General features: G+C 32.6%; 2 protein-coding genes across 13 annotated transcripts in view; one reads left to right on the top strand and one right to left on the bottom strand.

The window, feature by feature from the left end:
* LOC108754115 overlaps window positions 1-15,728 on the top strand; it is a 27,608-nt gene extending 11,880 nt beyond the window's left edge. Inside the window, exons 3-8 of the mRNA XM_018496187.1 lie at window positions 268-373; window positions 3,270-3,484; window positions 10,390-10,489; window positions 11,060-11,274; window positions 12,198-12,554; window positions 14,076-15,728. Coding sequence (XP_018351689.1) covers window positions 268-373; window positions 3,270-3,484; window positions 10,390-10,489; window positions 11,060-11,274; window positions 12,198-12,554; window positions 14,076-14,462 — 1,380 coding nt within the window. The 3' untranslated portion in view covers window positions 14,463-15,728. The remainder of the gene's footprint in view (window positions 1-267; window positions 374-3,269; window positions 3,485-10,389; window positions 10,490-11,059; window positions 11,275-12,197; window positions 12,555-14,075) is intronic.
* Window positions 1-17,451, bottom strand: part of LOC108754112 (coiled-coil domain-containing protein AGAP005037) — a 105,344-nt gene extending 87,893 nt beyond the window's left edge. For all 12 annotated transcript variants that reach the window (XM_018496176.1, XM_018496181.1, XM_018496174.1 and 9 more), the window contains exons 1-3: window positions 17,312-17,451; window positions 16,983-17,181; window positions 16,451-16,646 (exon numbers count right to left, since the gene is read on the bottom strand). In XM_018496176.1, the coding sequence (XP_018351678.1) occupies window positions 16,451-16,646; window positions 16,983-17,181; window positions 17,312-17,444 (528 nt within the window). In that variant the 5' untranslated portion in view covers window positions 17,445-17,451. The remainder of the gene's footprint in view (window positions 1-16,450; window positions 16,647-16,982; window positions 17,182-17,311) is intronic.
* Between the last annotated feature and the right edge of the window lie 6 nt (window positions 17,452-17,457).

Here is a 17,457-nt window from a genome sequence, read left to right as displayed (position 1 = left end):
ATATATGTACACTCCAAATTTTTACATATATATATATATATATATATGTATATATATGTACACACACATACATGTACTCTTTAAATTCGTTGGAGTGAAATCTCACTCTAAAGAAGGCTAGAAAATTAAGCTAGTCTTAGAAACGAGTGTTCAACTTTCGAGGGTTCAACTTTCAATCTTTAAGTATGAGATTTCACTCTTCAAAGTAAGATTCACTCTAAAGTTTTAAAGAGTGCGTATATGTAAATAAATTTTTTCATCTTGCAGTACATCCATTACAAAGTGGACCTGCCAGACATGAAGGAGTTCACCCTCTGCATGTGGACGAAATTCCATAATCACTCCAATGACCATCCCTTGTTCTCTTACGCAGGTGAGTGAGTCAAAATACGAACGCGTTCTTTCTCCTTTCACCTTTTATCACCGCACAATATATCAGATGTGAAAGCGAAAGTTCACTGCGTGTATCACTGAAAATTGACCGTTATCGCATAACAGTATTAGAAACATAGCGAATTAATTGTAATACGGTATTAACTTTCGGTATTAGTAATACTCAATAATGTAGATAAATTTAACAGCTACCAGTTGGGGCTAATAAATAGTTGTTAGTTTTTTTATTAAATAAAATTATTAAATAAAAATATATAAAAAATTATTTAAGAGATCAAAAAATGTTCTATAATAAAAATCACCTCTATTTATTCACGTTAATGTATTAAAAAAATAATTTTCAAAATTATTTAAAAAAAATAATATTTATGTGCACAAACAAAGGTTATTTATTTATTATAAAATTTTTGTATAAACATTTTTTAATATTTTAAATATTTCTTTTAAAGCTTCCATTTTCTTCAAAAAAAGCTACGCAAGATTTGCGGGTTATCTCCATGTCATGATATGTTGTGTGCTAACGTATCGTGAATTGGAGTTCACTTCAGTAGAATAAAAAACACTAAGCCGCTTCTCTCTCTAGATTTTTTTATATACGCTATTCAGAGATAGGAGAAATCTTTAATATATGAGAAATCTTGAATTTATGAAACATAATGAAAAAAAACAACTAAAAAGCGTTCTATATTTATAAAGGATTATTTCACCTCTCAAAACAGTTTATTAATTCCTATTAATATTTTCTAAAGTCATCTATTTATATATCTCATATGTATAAAGTTTCATTAAAATCAGAATTCTATATTTCACATGGTTCTCTTGTAAGAAAGACAAAAACAAATTCACGACGATTTAATAATATACTCTGTTCTTCTATTATCAGAGTAATATATGCGACGAACAAGACTTTTCTTTTTACATTGGAAACTTGTTATCATCATAAAAACTCAGAGAAAATTCGCGCTCCTTAAATTACGGCGCAAGTTGTTTGATTAACGAATTTTACAACGTGCACTAATTTACCTTTTGACCTAGTTTCTCGTAATTGATATATTGTTAACTAACACAGCAGGAACTGCGAATAAGCAAACAATAAACTTGCAAATGGACTGGTGCATTCAATTGTCAGTACCTACTTACAAAAATGAATGTACGATGTTTACGATATTTATATGTAGATATATGAAGAACAAACAGCGACTGCTTTCAATAGCTTTGCTAATTATATTTTCCAAAATTATTATATTTTTTTATTCGTGAAGTAAAAAATATTATGTTTCCTTTTTTTATTGAAATTACAGAATATTTTTAAACAAAATCTAAAAAATTACGAAGTTAACACGTAAACATCGATAATAAATCCATTTCTCGCTAAACCTAAAGTAAGTTAGTAAACTCGTACATGCACTTATTGGTTTATCGTATATAATAATGTTTTTTAATTTCATATATAATAATGTTTTTTAATTTCATATATAATAATGTTTTTTAAATACGACACAGCGATTGTTTTCACATGTAATAAATGTGAAATAAAGTTCAAAATGCTCCCATCAAATCTGATATGAAAGTTTATTAAAATGCTATTATCTGGATTATGCAATACTGCAAATAATTTATTGTAAAATCGAAAGAAATTTAATTTAAAATATAGTTTAATTTTCAAACATCATATGCGATATTAACGGTCTTATTCAATTGCATAATCGATTCCTACGCAATGCTCTCTCTTTCCGCAGATCAGTGATTAGCTTAAGTTACAATCATGCCGTTCTTCATGTCGTCGTAAGAATCGATTTATGCCCGCATTATTATTCGCATACGAACAATGACGTTTTCCAGCTATGTTTTCAATATGCAGTTTAGAAAGGTTCCGTGCGGTTTGTGGCTTTTTTGTGCCGGTAAAAAGTTCCACACATACGCTAGGTGTTTTTTTTTCTTTTTTCTTAGGCGCAGGCGTGCGTGACAATAGGTGGATATGCGCGGTGTCATAAATACACCAACAATAAGTCCCTACCTTCGCATATATCTAAAAACGCTTCTCGGCCTCCAGAATCAATAGGTATACTGGAAATGTACCATTGTGAGAAGTAAAAGTACCTTTAATATTTAATCCACAAATCATTTTTTAGACCTTGCACGAAAAATATCGCGATAAAAATTAAATAATTATTGTATTATTTATAAGAATTTTGCAAAATAATTTAATTTCAATTAATTTTAATTAATTCTTTAATTAATTATTAGAAACTATTAAACTTTTTAAAACTGTGTCAAATTAAAATTAATCACATAACAGTAGAATAAGCTGTAAATCTGTTACACAAACGATAACCCAAAATTTGAAATTTGTATTAATTCTGGAAGTGTAAAATAAAAAAAGATAATTATATTCATAATTAAAAAACTATTACATAATTAATAAAACATAAATATTACATGTTGGAAATTATTTTATTTATGTAAAATATAGATAATAAAAGATAAAGTCATCTAATTTGGAATTTAAATTTTTGATCATTATTTAATTTTTCCAATGCTTAATAAATAAATATTGCACGTTGGAAATGATATTAGCATTTCATTAAAGATAAAAAAAATAACATGTTAACGTTAATCTTAAATTAATAACTACTAATTTTAAATAATGTATAAATAACAAGGTAGTTAATATTTCCTCACCCGTCTGCTCTGGAACGAAAGCGTCCGAAAACATGAAACGTGTCCGTGAATGAAACCGTCAGAATCAACTGCTATAGTATTCTTGACGGTTACCATCTCTAATAGAAATGTTACATCTATTCTACTTGCGCGCAGGAAAACCGTTTCCCTCTTTCCGCGTCGCGGACAGGATAATTTATACCCTCAACTTTCAGTTGGCGACCAACCACGGGGGATACTGTCGTGGGTCGCAAACACACCAAGGAGTTCATACTACATGCTTAACGTCAACGGTCACAATTTATACAGATTGAATTATCCGCTGAGACTTAATAAGTGGTACCACTCTTGCACAAGCTGGAACGGTCGCACCGGGGAATGGCAGATCTGGGTCAACGACGAGCGCGTAGGTCGCGGGTTCAACAACAGGGTAAGCACGGTTTTATCCTGCTTTTGACATTATCGCTTCGTTTCTTAAAATATTTATCGATAGGTACACTCTAAATTCTTTATAGTAGAATCTTATTTTAAAGAGAGAAAATTGAGCCAGTCTTGAAACAGAGTGACTCAATTTTCAATCTTTAAGAGCGAGATACTTAAAAAGTATCATTTCAGTCATCAAGTATTTCAGGGAATAGATAAGCAAATTGGTACACGAAAAGGTTTTACTAAAAGTTTCTAAGAATTTAAATATATACAGATCTAAAAATAATTTTGTTGGATAATAAAAATAATTAAGTGGAACGCTTAACTTTTATTTAAATAAATAGACCATAACACCCCATACATAATCTTAAAAATTTTGCTTTGAAAAAGTAAAAAGTATTATCCAGTCTTAAAGTTCATTATTTTTACATTTTTCTATTTCGAAAGTATAAATAGTATAAAGTTAATTACACTATTTAAAAAATGTAATTATAAAAATAAAATTTTTTGGGCTATTCTAAGCACCCCACTTACTTACCTTTGTTAGGCTAGGTATTATTTTAATAGTTCAAACAAAATTATTTTCAGATCTGATCTTTCCGTATAAAAAGAAATAAATAGATGAGAAATATCGAAAAATATGATAAGGATAATCAATTTTCTTAAAGTCCAGATTGGCAAACAATAATTTGAGTCGAATGAAAAGCTTTTCCCCAAATTTAAAATCGTCGGTTTTGCGTCGCACTATATACTATTTCTGAAGTTTCTCTCGGCTCATCTATGTTTACATGTGGTTTAGTACTTCGAAAACTTTGAAACTTTCGTCGAAAATACGTAATTTCAGCCGCGCTGAGAGAAAGCCATTTGCCTCTCATTTACTGAGAACGTGTTCTCGTAACTTGTAACGACATGGACCCAACTATATTCTAACATGAATTCGACAGAACCGTTGAACGAAGTTGTTACGTTATTCGCAAAACTTGTTACGAGATCGTCCAGCATTAACCCCCCAGAGCGATTTCAAGACTTCGGAGTTACAATTGCTGAAATGAATGCGTAAGAAAACGCGTCGATCTTTTGAGATTTCACTTCTCGTGCCGTGGGTAAATTTGGGTCAAACGGCCGGCTCGACAATGACGGTGTAATCATGGTGCACTGTCTTCGGTATTCTAATAAGAAAGATTGCACCGGCTGTTTCTCGCACTAGAATCGACTTTTACAATTATATCGCTAATCACTAACTCGTGTTTTGTCGTCCTTTCACGACTAAAATAGTCGCCGTCCTACTCACGCAAACATCATTTGACTTTAATTAAAGCGCGCTTTTTCATTTTTTTCAATTTTGCTCTCGTGAACTATATTTTTGCTTATAAAAAGAGACCAGTGTATGAGATGCATCATGATTAATTTCTCTAATGTAACTCAGAAATATTCTGGGTAAAATTCTGAAAACAGAATATCTCCAATTTCGCTGAAACTGTGAAAAGCTTCATTTCGGATTAAAATGAAAGCGATTAAAGAAATTTTTGACGAATTCTACGGAAAAGCTATTTTTTAAATAAAACAGTAGAATAAGTATCTATTTTTTTCGGTGATGGAGCTTATCCGAAGAAGAGGGGAATAAAACCACAACGTCCATGCATACATTTCACAATGAGAAGCGAAGGTTCCAGAGGTTTACTATTTTCCATAAAATTTAAATTATAAAATTAAACTCACATTTATATTGTCAACTTTATTTATTAATATTTTTTAATGAACGTGTGACGAGATTCAAACGCTGCAACTTGCCACGCAAAGCGAGGTTCATCCCACAAACTTTCTCCTTCTCCAATTAATATAAATACTAACTAATTTTACTATTTTATTAAAAAGTACAAATCGGGAAATGTGATATGCTCGTAATCAAGCATTGCTAATTATAGCACGGTATTATATGGTGAATTGATGGCACGAATGTCAACGGCGATAAAATTGCGCACACAAAACGAATACGATATTAATTAACCGTTGGAAAGTGCTTTCATTAATACGAGTTACGGCGGTGACTATTCCTGGACAGAGAACGTGCGTCTGACCGTAAACGTGGCTTTACTACTGTGACACGGAAAAAATTTTGCACTAATAATTTTACTACGAAGTTCATATCGTTTTCCGATTTTATATAATTTTCTCGGTTTCCTTACAGTAAATGAAGCTAAGTAAGATTGGCTCAATTTTAAAATGAGTTTTAATATATACTCCACGAGTGTATCTCTGTTTAAAAAAATAATATAATTGTGTGTGTGAATATATGAATCAAATAATGAATTTCATTTAATTGTATTACTCTCCATATTTTATATTCGAAATATTCATTGTAGTCAAATTATTCCATGTTAAATTTTACTCTGAAATTTTAAGATAAATTTAATTTTTCAGAATAGATAAGTACGATAAGTAGTACGCAAATTTTTATTTTACGCTACGTGACGTACATGTACCGAAAAAGTGTATAAATTTTACAAAAAATTTTAAAAAGTTTGCGCAAGGAAATCTCACAAAATATTTTATGTGGTATATTTTAAACATAATTATAAACGGCAAAAACTATCTATTAAAAGATTGCGGTTTGTTTTTCGAATTAAATGCGATATTATATTCCGTGTAAAATGATAATTCAAGAATTTTCATACAAAACTGAATTCCGCGGGGAACTAAATTCTTTCGAAATAAAGATACACTACAATTTAAATGTCACGGCTTTATATTCGATAATAAAATTATTTCAATAATATAAATACTGAAGTAATGTTTTCAATTTCGTGAAAATCCTACTGAGTTTTGTGTATAAGTGCATTTTTCTATAATAAATCAGACAATTTTCCAGACACATATATATCACTGTTTAATTTTTATTTTTTATTTTGTTTATAATTAATTTTTATTTTTACTTGTCTAACTCCCATCCATTTTAAAACATGAATTTATTTTAGAGATGTACTTTATTCTTACACTATCGATTTATAATACATATAATATCTACATCTTATTTTCTATATCTATATTTTTCATAAATGCACTATTTCAAATTAAAGATAATCTATCGTTTATCGACACGATGCGTAGCAATGGAATTGTTACACGCTTCCTTGAATATAAATATACTCAAACTATAACGGCAAAAATAATTAACATTTATTCAAAATTATAATATACTCAATACTTGTAATAATCGAATCTCGATCTTGTAACGATCGAGTAACTTATAAATATTATAAATTTCGTGTTGATTAAAAAATTACAGATGACTATTTTAACGATTAAATAAAATAATAATAAATTTTATTTACCCCACGGTTTCTTCCACATGGCCTGATGTCTTTCACCACATTCTTCTCTCTCTCTCTCTCTCTCTCTCTCTCTCTCAAGTTTTCTTGTTGCATTCACAGTCACTCGTGAAAGAACGATTAATTAAGATCGCGCGCGCACTTAATTATCGGAATACAATGATTGTACGACACTTTAAACGGCACTCACCTTTACACACGTATTTTATTACATCGCAATAAGGTGAAATGGCACAATGAGATTTCAACGCGTAAAGCTTAAGCTTTAAACCATAAAAAATCACAGTCGAATGTGAAGAGGATAATCGACTATAACTGGTTAATTTCTTACAGTTTAAGGTTTAAGGTTTAAATTTCACGTTTTAAAATATCGTTTTAAAATTGTAAGGTCGTTCAACGCGAGAAAAAAATGAGAATAATAAAGTTACAATTTACAATACGCCGTTTCTTTTTTATATCTACTTCCTAAGACCAGCTATTCTCGCGTGTTCAATCAGTTCGCGAAATGTAAAATGTTATCAATAAAATTTCGATATTACCTCATATACTCGAATCATATTTAATCCTACAATCAATTTATTACTTCGCACTTTCCATATACGTAATCATGAGAAAAGTCCGTTCGGATATTTAATGTTGCTTTCAAAAGAAAAGATCGCGTGAGATAATATTTTGCAAGTAGCCGTCGCTTCAACGTGCCGTTCACGAGACGTTAAGCGCGAGAGTTAATTGGCAGCGCCGGTGAACGATCGCTAATTACTCATAGGAAACGTTCGCGTTTCAAAGAGTAATGTGGAACGAATCGCGAAGACTTCCCGTTTGTTCGAGTGTCGTCGTACGAATGATAGCGATTATACCTCTTGTATAAACAACGCGCCGCGCTGTAAACAGACGTCACAGATATCAAGGACAATGAATTTACGTTATTATTTCGAAATGTTTAATACTTGGTAAAATATCCGGTGAGAATTAAAACAAGATAAATGCGAATTATAATTCATTATATACGCCATCAAGAATACGGAATGGCAGTCAATTATAATAATTACGCCATGAAAATATTTAAAGTATTATAAGATGAATACAGTAAATCTACATATTCGTCGCTGCGTTTTCTTTTGTATCTCAAAATAATAATTATTATTAATTAATCACAGCTGTATTGCAAGTATTTTTAAAGCTTTAATATACAATATTCATCTTACAATACCTTTTATATTTTCGTGATACAACAACTTGATTTTTATCGTAAAAATTAATGAAGTCAATTTTTATGTATTTACATCTGCATATGATATATTAAAAAAAATTTTAGTAAAGTGACGAATAATACTAATATAATTATAATTTGAAATTAAACCGACGAGAATAAATTAATGAAAAGAAATAATTCTATTATCGCGCCTTAAATATTCGGTGTGAATTAATTCTGTAAACTGCACGATGAAATTATAATCTTGAAAAACACAATCATAAATAAAATTAATTATATCACAATTAAATTAAATTGACAAGCAATTTAATAATATTGTTATAGCGTCTTGAAAATTGTAAATAATTTATTGCGAAAAATATTAGACTATAATATTAATATAATCATCTCCTTAAATTAAGATACTCGTACTGATACTCGTGTTACTCCATTTTCCATTCAAAACTATAAGGTCACGAATTATTTTTAGATTGATGAAAAATAGTATTTAAACAAAAAATAATAGGAAGCGTCGTCCGTAAATATTACAAAACAGTTAAAACTTCATCAGACAGCTCCTCAATTAAATTCTGATTCACAAATGCAACGTAAAAAATGTCAAATTGACTGTCAATATATCTATTTATTAAATCATACCTATCTAAAGACTAATTTCAATCGAATTCTTCAGCAAAAATACAATTATAAATACAAATTTCAAAAAAGAAGCAACGACAACAGGAGGTTTCCTTGTTTTGCATGGAAATATCCTTGTGTAGTTTCACAAGAATCCATGTTGTAGTTGTCTCAATTATCGTTTATGTTAAATGCGCCAAGAATTCCTCGAGTGAACAAGCTTTTGGTACTTTCCTTCGTATACGACTCACGTTCGCGAATGTGTCGCCGCTATTTTGTCGACTTAATGCCTGTTTTTGAATACTATAACACTTTGCATAGTCGCCCATCCATTTGTATAATGCACAGAAATTTACCTATGTATTCTTATAAACGTGTCCGAAATGTAGATAGAATCCGAGTCTCTCTCTTAAAAGACCTTGTTGAAAAGCTATTTGATAATATAATAGAGATGTTGAAAATTAATTCTAAATTTTCCCTACTTTTTGAAAGTCAAAAATTATTAAAAAAAAAAACATATAGCAAACAGAGGGAGGGTTAATCATTGCAATGCATGTCAGAAAATATGTGTCATGCCGTACAACACATATTTTCTGACGTGCATTGCAATAATTACCCCTCCAAAGCTGACGTTAAAAATTGTAGCACAGTTAGTGATGCTGGATCTGAGAGACTCATTTAATCCTCTGTTTGCTATATGTTTTTTTTTAAATTATTTTAGACTTTCAAAAAGTAGGGAAAATTTAGAATTAATTTTCGACATCTCTATTATATTATCAAATAGCTTTTTAACAAGGTCTTTTAAGAGAGAGACTCGGATTTTATCTACATTTCGGAGAAAGTTAAGAGTAAAATTTTGCTTGTGCCAAAAAAAGACCCAGATTGCAAACAGAGGATTAATTTATGCTGATTAAAAGACTAATTAATTTCGGAACTAAAATTTATATTATATATATATATATATGTGTGTGTGTGTATGTGTGTGTGGGTGTGTGTGTGTGTAAAAATGTGTATAAATATTAAGTTTATTTTAATAATAATAATTCAAATTTATAGACGTATGTAATATAAAAAATATAGTTGGAGTAAGTCCAGTAGATCCAGGTGAGGAGGGTTTAGAGAAATGTAGTTATTTACTCCAAAGCGCACTACATTTTATCAACACGATATTAAGTTAATAAAATTATTGCAATTATCACATAATTGTGTAAATGTCAGCAATTTTAAATGCAAGATTCGCAATTAAGTGCAAGACGCATTCGCCGTAGGTTCTAAACCGCATGAGGACTGTCAAGACGACGGTTTCCTGTATTAGATTGCGGACAAAAATGAAACGGAAAAGAACGGCGACGAAATAGAATAAACGGGAAATGGAAAGGTATAGAATTCCATATCGCGATATTCTCATCCGAGGATACCCAGGTTACTTTTCAAATAAAAAAGGACAGAAACCAATTTAAATTTCCATATAACGTCGCTCGACTGCGGACGTGCAATCTATCCACTGTTATATCGTACACAGGAGACATACAATCCTGAGTTTCTATTTTACTTGTATCAATGGCTTATACTGTTGGTTTTTTCGGATTTTCTTCTAGCAATCAATTAAAGGAGCATTAGCTGGACTGCATTTCAGACTAATTTCACGTGTCGTTTAGTCCAACGAATAAAAGAGCAATTTATGGAGATATATCTTTAGATATTTGGGTTAATCAGATACGCGGAAAACTTATATTATCGTGCTTTCTTCAGCTAGTTGGGCATGTTATCAAAGGCGGCGGAATCGCCATTTCGGGACAGGAACAACGACAGTTGGGTGGCGGTTTCTTGGAAGGCGAAGGCGCGCCACCAGGTAAGAATTTTATACTGATCACTTAGAAATGAATGAATTACAATTATCGAGTTTTCAATTATTGATAATAAGACCGTTTCAATATACGAAAGAAATGGTTTTGCTAATCTAAAAATTTAGCTAGATTGATAACAATGGTGCAAAAGATTTTAACATTCTACGCTGAGAGCAAAAATGGTTGCAATTATCATAATAATTTATAGTCATTTTCAATGCTATTGTATACTTTTTTATAAAATTGTAAGTATAATTATTATTACTAATATTATAGCAATAATAACTACAAGAATAAAAAGAGGTCTTAACCATAATTATTTTAGCAATTACAGCCACACATATGAAACACTTTTCTCTTAGTGTAGCAACCAGTTTGAATATCCTACACAATTATTTTGACGGTTCAGATAAAATTATTTTCTGTATCTAATTTTTAGATAGGTATTTTAGTAAAACCATTCTTCCATGTAATGGATTAATTATCGAATATGCATCGAATTATGCAAACGACATCGTTGACGATGATTTATCGTCGCGACGCGCGTCTGCTGACTAACGTCTACTCTCTTTCAGGTTCCGGTGGCTATTTAGGAGAACTGACGATGGTACAGCTCTACAACGTTGCCCTGACCGCGGGCAAGGCGCACAAAGATCACAAGCACCATCACGCCCATCATTACGAACACGACACCAGTAATAACATGCCAAGAACCACCACGCTACCGCCTGTAACCGGACCACCCTTGCCACCGCATCCCTATCTCACTGGAGGGCAGATCAATACACAAGTATAATCACGTTTTCTCACTTCGTTACACTTGAGAGCGCCCGCGTGTGTGCTTCCGTATCATCAAGCTAATTACCTTCCGTCCCCTGATTAGCGTCACCGGAAACGAGACACGGAGGCATCTAAAAAACGTCCGAGAGAGCATCCGAAAAATTAGAACGTCCTGTTAAATGCTTTCGCGCATGAAAAGAACAATTTTGTTGAATTATCAAAAAATTTAGATAGATACAGATCTGAAAAATTTTATTGAATTGTTAAAATAATTTCTCAAGCGTGATGAGCAACGCTGCATAAAGTTTTGACATTTTAGTAATCAGCTTGAATGTTCTACATAATTATTTTGATAGATCCAACATTATTTTCAGATCTATATTTAGCTAAATTTTAAACCGACATACAATTGACGCACAATTTGCTTGAACTGCACTGTTATAGCTAAAAGAGCAATAGTAATTTTGTGAGTTGTTTTTATGGAAGTAACTTCCATATGTGCCAAAATATAAATTAATCTATTTTTGTATTAAGTTCCAACGTAAACAATATATTAACATATACTTAATAAATAACAAACTAAATTTTAATCAAATTTGATGACATTTTCTCCAATTAAATTATTCATTGTTTTAATTAAATTAACGACATATTGAAAAGAAGTAGTGCCAACTATGGATGGAAATAATTAAAAACAACTTAAATTGGGTACAATTTGACAGTGAACAATACTACTTCATTCATTTATGTTAAATTTTTAAATACTTCAACGAAATCGTCCTTTCTATGTGATCATTTTTCACACGTCTTGTCGCGATGGCTCTTAAATGTAAGACGTCCCACTTGAGTTCCCGCGTTCAAAGTATTATTTCTCCTACGCTCCGTCACGCTCAATTGAGCATGAATATTTCATGCGTGCGAACGACGTTCCAGGTGAGGATCAATCCAGGGGCACCGATTCAGATCGTACAAGACGGCCTGACTATCCGTCATCCGGCATTACCGCCGGTTCCGGAATCACCCTCACAACCGCTCCCGCCCTTGAACTTCGATATTTTCACGACACCCTTCCCCGCGCAGCCGACGCAGCAACGGTTGCCCGCCGCTCCTCGACCGTCGTCGATCTTCGCCGATGGGCCTTATCATAATCTCTTCAAAAGAGACAAGAATGAGTCCAAGAAACAAGACGTCAAGAACGAGACGGTGTCAAATCTGACTGAGTCTAAGAAATCAATCATGAAGAGAGATACCGAGAAAACTTCGAAGGCAGCTAATACTTCAGATAGCAAGGTGAGCGTGATTAAGGACCTATTTTGTTTTTATAAATGATATTGTTATTTATTAATGACAGAATGATAACAAAATTGTCGTGAAATCAATATCATTTTCTTAGTTGAGTACAGATGTTTAAAATACTAAAATCATCTAATTAAAACAAAAAGATTGTTACATGAGTTTAGATAACAACGAGAAAATAAAATAATATAAACAGCAAAAAGCAAGAGATTTTAAGAGATGTTTTATAATGTGTTTAGTTTTACATATGTAGATAAAAACAAATACTGAGACACAAAAAGAATTAACTGAATTTGAATTTAGAATACTTCTCTGCAAGCCTTAAGTCTGTTTTCACAATATATGATTAGGTTACCTAAAGATTAAAGATTACCAAAAGATTTATCAATGAAATTCATTCATGATTCTTTTGCTAACTTTTAAGCAATCATATATTGTGAAAACGGGCTTTAATGATGTTATTATTGAATGATTGTAATAAAGGACTTAGATACTTATTCTGTAAAAAAAAGTAGCAATAAAAGTGTCCTACAGTAAGGAAATGTTATTGAGTTTAGGACAATTTTATCTACTACTTTTTGTCACGAAATAAGAGAAGTTTTGTACTAAAGTTCTGTTATTACTGAATGATTGTCGTTAATAAAGAACTTACTTATTCTGTAACAAAAAATAACGATAAAATTGTCCTAAACTCAACAACATCTTTCTAGCTAGGGCAATTTTATCACTACTTTTTGCTATGGAATAAGAAAAGTTCTTTACAAACAACAATTATTCAATAATTTCATCATTAAGGATTACAGAATCAGGCGTTAAATTGGAATTTCTTTCGCATGTCCGTATCTGTTTTTATCTATATAAGAGTAGATATGTCAATGGAACATCTTCCAAAGTCCTTATCTTTTTATCTATCTCATATTTTTCGTTTATATACATTTCATTTCCCCGGTATTACCTCAACTCGCAAAACAATCCTGTTCGTTTTAACTAGACAATTTTAATACTTTAAACATCAATACTCGTTCGTGAAATAATCCGGGAATAATTTTTCTCAGCAAATGTTAAACCGTAAGTTTCGACCTAGCAGTTTCCGATCTATTTAACGTAAGAAATTAAAAGACTTTCGGAGAATCAGAGTGGAAATAATTTCTCGGCGAATGCATTTGACTTGCCTGCACCAGGATCCTAAGATTTTTCATTGTATCGCTTCAAAAATATCTGTTTCACGCCGAGTAACTCTCTCGCACTCTTTCCAGTAAATTTCAATTCAAAACATTCTGACAATTTCACATTACTTTGGCTTTACCTGTAATAAACTGATTTTTTAAATATACAATTTCTCCTAAGAAACCTTCGCTGAAAATCGCTTCAGGAAACAAGTCTAACTTTTTTCTTTTGCGTTTCTACATAAAATGAACAAAAGGAGCAAACAATATATACTCTATGCATAAATTTCTATTTGCTCAACTAATAGCGCGTTACGCTTCATGTGTCTCACGTTTGTCGAATTCTCAGGTATCTTTCGTGCCAAGAACGGAGGTCGCGAACAATAAAACATTAGGGAAACGCGACGCCGAAAAGAAGAAGAGAGGACTGTTGCAATTAGGCGACGGATCAATCTTCAATGATGGCTACTCCATTCCTCAAAACTTGGACGATGATTATTTCGCGGGATTGACGGATTATGGACTCCAGTTGACGAAGGGAACAAACGAGGAGGACGAGGAGGAAAACGTACGGGAACCCGCTGAAGCCGAGGTCAGATATGTGATGGATCTCTGCGACGGATGCGCCGATGAGCCGTTCGGGAAAGCGTTGGTTATAGGCTGGAGATCAGTGCCCAAGAAACTTTATTCCGGCGCGTTATACTTGCCAGCTGTACCGGCGTGTAAAGCATTCTAATCAACCGACGAGACGACGCGGCAAATCGCGCGCGAAGACGATATTACGGGACGTCGTGTAAATTTTCGCGGAATTTATCAAGCCACCCGGAAGACTCCATTCTAAAAAATATCGAGGTAAATTTAACATCATATGATGTGTCCACACAATTCTCACCGTGTTAATATTAACACAAACGTAGTGAATTACACCTCTACTGTTTATACCAACACCATCACGGTGTTGGATTTAAAACCCACGGTTATTAAATTCCATTAAATTCACATTCATGTTAGTGATAATGTTAATATCAACACAGTAAGAATTATAGAAGCACCGCATGATGTTAAATCTACACCGATATTTTTTAAAGCATCGCGCCGAAAACCAGGCGAACCCTCGACATCACGGTCGACGAAAGATCGACGATCTCTCGAGAACAAAATGTTCCCAGGTGTCCCACGCCATGTTTTAGATCGCTGAGTATCTTTAGTTGTTACGGGCGAAGATGTTTGTCACGCAATCTTTCTCCCCGTTGTCCATCGGGTCTTTTCTTTTTTCGTGCTTAGCAAAATGTAGCAAAATATTTATTTGTATCTTCGTAAATATTACGAATATATTCGAAGATGCGAGTAATATTGCCATACAAAAAATTGCGCTTGACAAAACATCTTGCCGATCATATTTATTTGCAATTTCTGACCGATTAACTGTATGACAATTAAGTCTGAAGCTTCCAGTACTGTGAGGGCGAGTACTACGAGGTCAATTGTGACAAGAAACAGTCGCCACTCTCATTAGCAGAAATTAATAATTAACTTATAAAAATCTTGTGAAATCTTATTTAAAGATATTAGAATCCTAATAAGATTATTTGTGCACTCTTAGGAAAACTTCCGATTTGTAAAAATAGCTGAAAGTTTCTCCAACAAAAATATGCGCTGAATGTCGCAGTAATTCGTACACAAAGATAGAATTTTATTAATTAAAAAAATGTTTATTAATGGAGTGAAGGACGGTTGATGTTGTAGAAGGACAGTATTATATTGTAAGTTCGAAAAACTGATCAGGAATAACAACGATCGCTTTTAACAAAATACTCGTCGCGATTTTAAGGTGTGTGCTGATCGATTGACCTCGGCGAGAAGGGAAACTTAACTGCGCGACGGAAATCGCCTTGATCGATCAGTAACGTATGCCTCAGTTGCTTAAGCTCAAGACTTAGCCCTAGTGATATATATGTATTTTGTGTATATGTGATGTATGCCGAATAAACTTTTATGAACCATTGCATTATATTCTTTCATTCCTTAAAAATTTTCTAACACAAAACAGTACATCGCCTAATATCATTGACAATACATATTCTATACGTAATACTCTCTTCTAATTAACAAATCTTAAAAAATATTTCTATAAACACGCGGTACTTTCTTTAAAAAAAAAAGTTGTATCTTTGTCAGTTGATTCGACCGTTCAGATTAGAATACAATTTATTATTCATTCTCCAATAAAAAAGAATATCTTATGATGTTCTTTATACCTTTCCGGGCATAATTAAAGTACGTTCTTTATAAAGTGCATAAAAAAGTACGAATTATTTATTTTTTCAAATAAAAAGAATATCTTATAATGACCTCTATACTTATATTTCTCCGAATGCAATACAAAATATGTTCTTTTTATAGACACCAAGATATGATATACGTAAAATGCAAAATTAAACGAAAGAAATTGTCCTTCTAATAAAATAAATATTTTCAATATATTCTATAATATTCTCTTATACGTCCAATTTACAAAGAATATTCCATTGTAGCTCCCTCGAGTAAGTCATATACTTACAATTAGATATAATTATCAAATTTTGGTAATCCTATTTTGCATGATGAGCTGAAGAGGATATCTTTTCAATGTAATATTGCGTTATAACGCAGACTATATTACGTAAAAATTGTGAAGGAGGATAAAAGCGACAAACTAAGGATGGCTCGTTAACTCGCACTTACCTTGCTCTTGTGAATGTGCTGATGCTGATATTCACTGTCGAATTCTGGTTCGCTGAAGTAGCTCTGATCTTCCCAATGGGGAGGCAGACCGCCACCGCCACCCGGCACCCCCAGGGGCCCCGGCATCCCCGTCACTCCATCGGCACTCTCGAAAAGTCTCAGGACACTGCGATCCCTAATATCTCTCAGGTGTGATCTAAAAACCAAAACGATCACTTTTATGTTGCGCTGCAACGCAATCATTGTTCCCTTTATTAAAATTCACCATTGAAACAAATACGTTCTTTCCGTATATTATCATAACGGAAATTAAATAAATTGGAATTAAACAACTCTATGCAAAGCTTCTAAAACATCGGCAATGGCGAATGTTTCTAATAGATTTTGTAATAAATAAAAAATAATTGTTTAAATTGTTTGCAAAGCAAAATATATTTAACAATGGATTACGTTCTTCGAAATATCGTTCGACCATTTGAGAATAAAAGGTGAAATTTAGCAGAATATATTTATAATATGGCATAAAAATTACCTTAGATCTTCGAGTTCGTAGAACATATCCTTGTTGCTATCGTGTATGTAAACTTTTACGTGAGGACTGTCCAGGTATTCCATAGTGAGTTGTTTCGGAAAGCTTCTGACGAAAAGAGCCTTGACGGTGTCTATACTGGTAATCTCGTTCGGCAGCAATGCTCTCTTCGTCTCGTTCCTATATTGCAGGAACACCAGTCCTAAAAGATACAGAAATGCATTTGTTTCATGTACTGAAACTAATGGCATATTTAAGACTGGTATAAGTAATTATCCACCGATTCAGATTTAGAGAATATTATTTGATGTTCAACATATATTACATATTACCTAGTGGTCGCTCCAAAGTCTTGCTGGGCGTTCGTACGACGGGCAGGCTACTTCTTTGCTTGCCTCCTCGCCGAAATCCCGTGCTAGAAGTCTCCACTTCGGACATGATGCCCGGGTCGTCATCGAAAAGCATCGTCGAAGGGGGT

The sequence above is a fragment of the Trachymyrmex septentrionalis genome, unplaced genomic scaffold (assembly GCF_001594115.1).
Source record: "Trachymyrmex septentrionalis isolate Tsep2-gDNA-1 unplaced genomic scaffold, Tsep1.0 scaffold76, whole genome shotgun sequence".
Classification (NCBI taxonomy): Eukaryota; Metazoa; Arthropoda; class Insecta; order Hymenoptera; family Formicidae; genus Trachymyrmex; species Trachymyrmex septentrionalis.
Note: the sequence above shows the minus strand (reverse complement) of the source record. Positions and strands in the feature narration are given on the sequence as shown.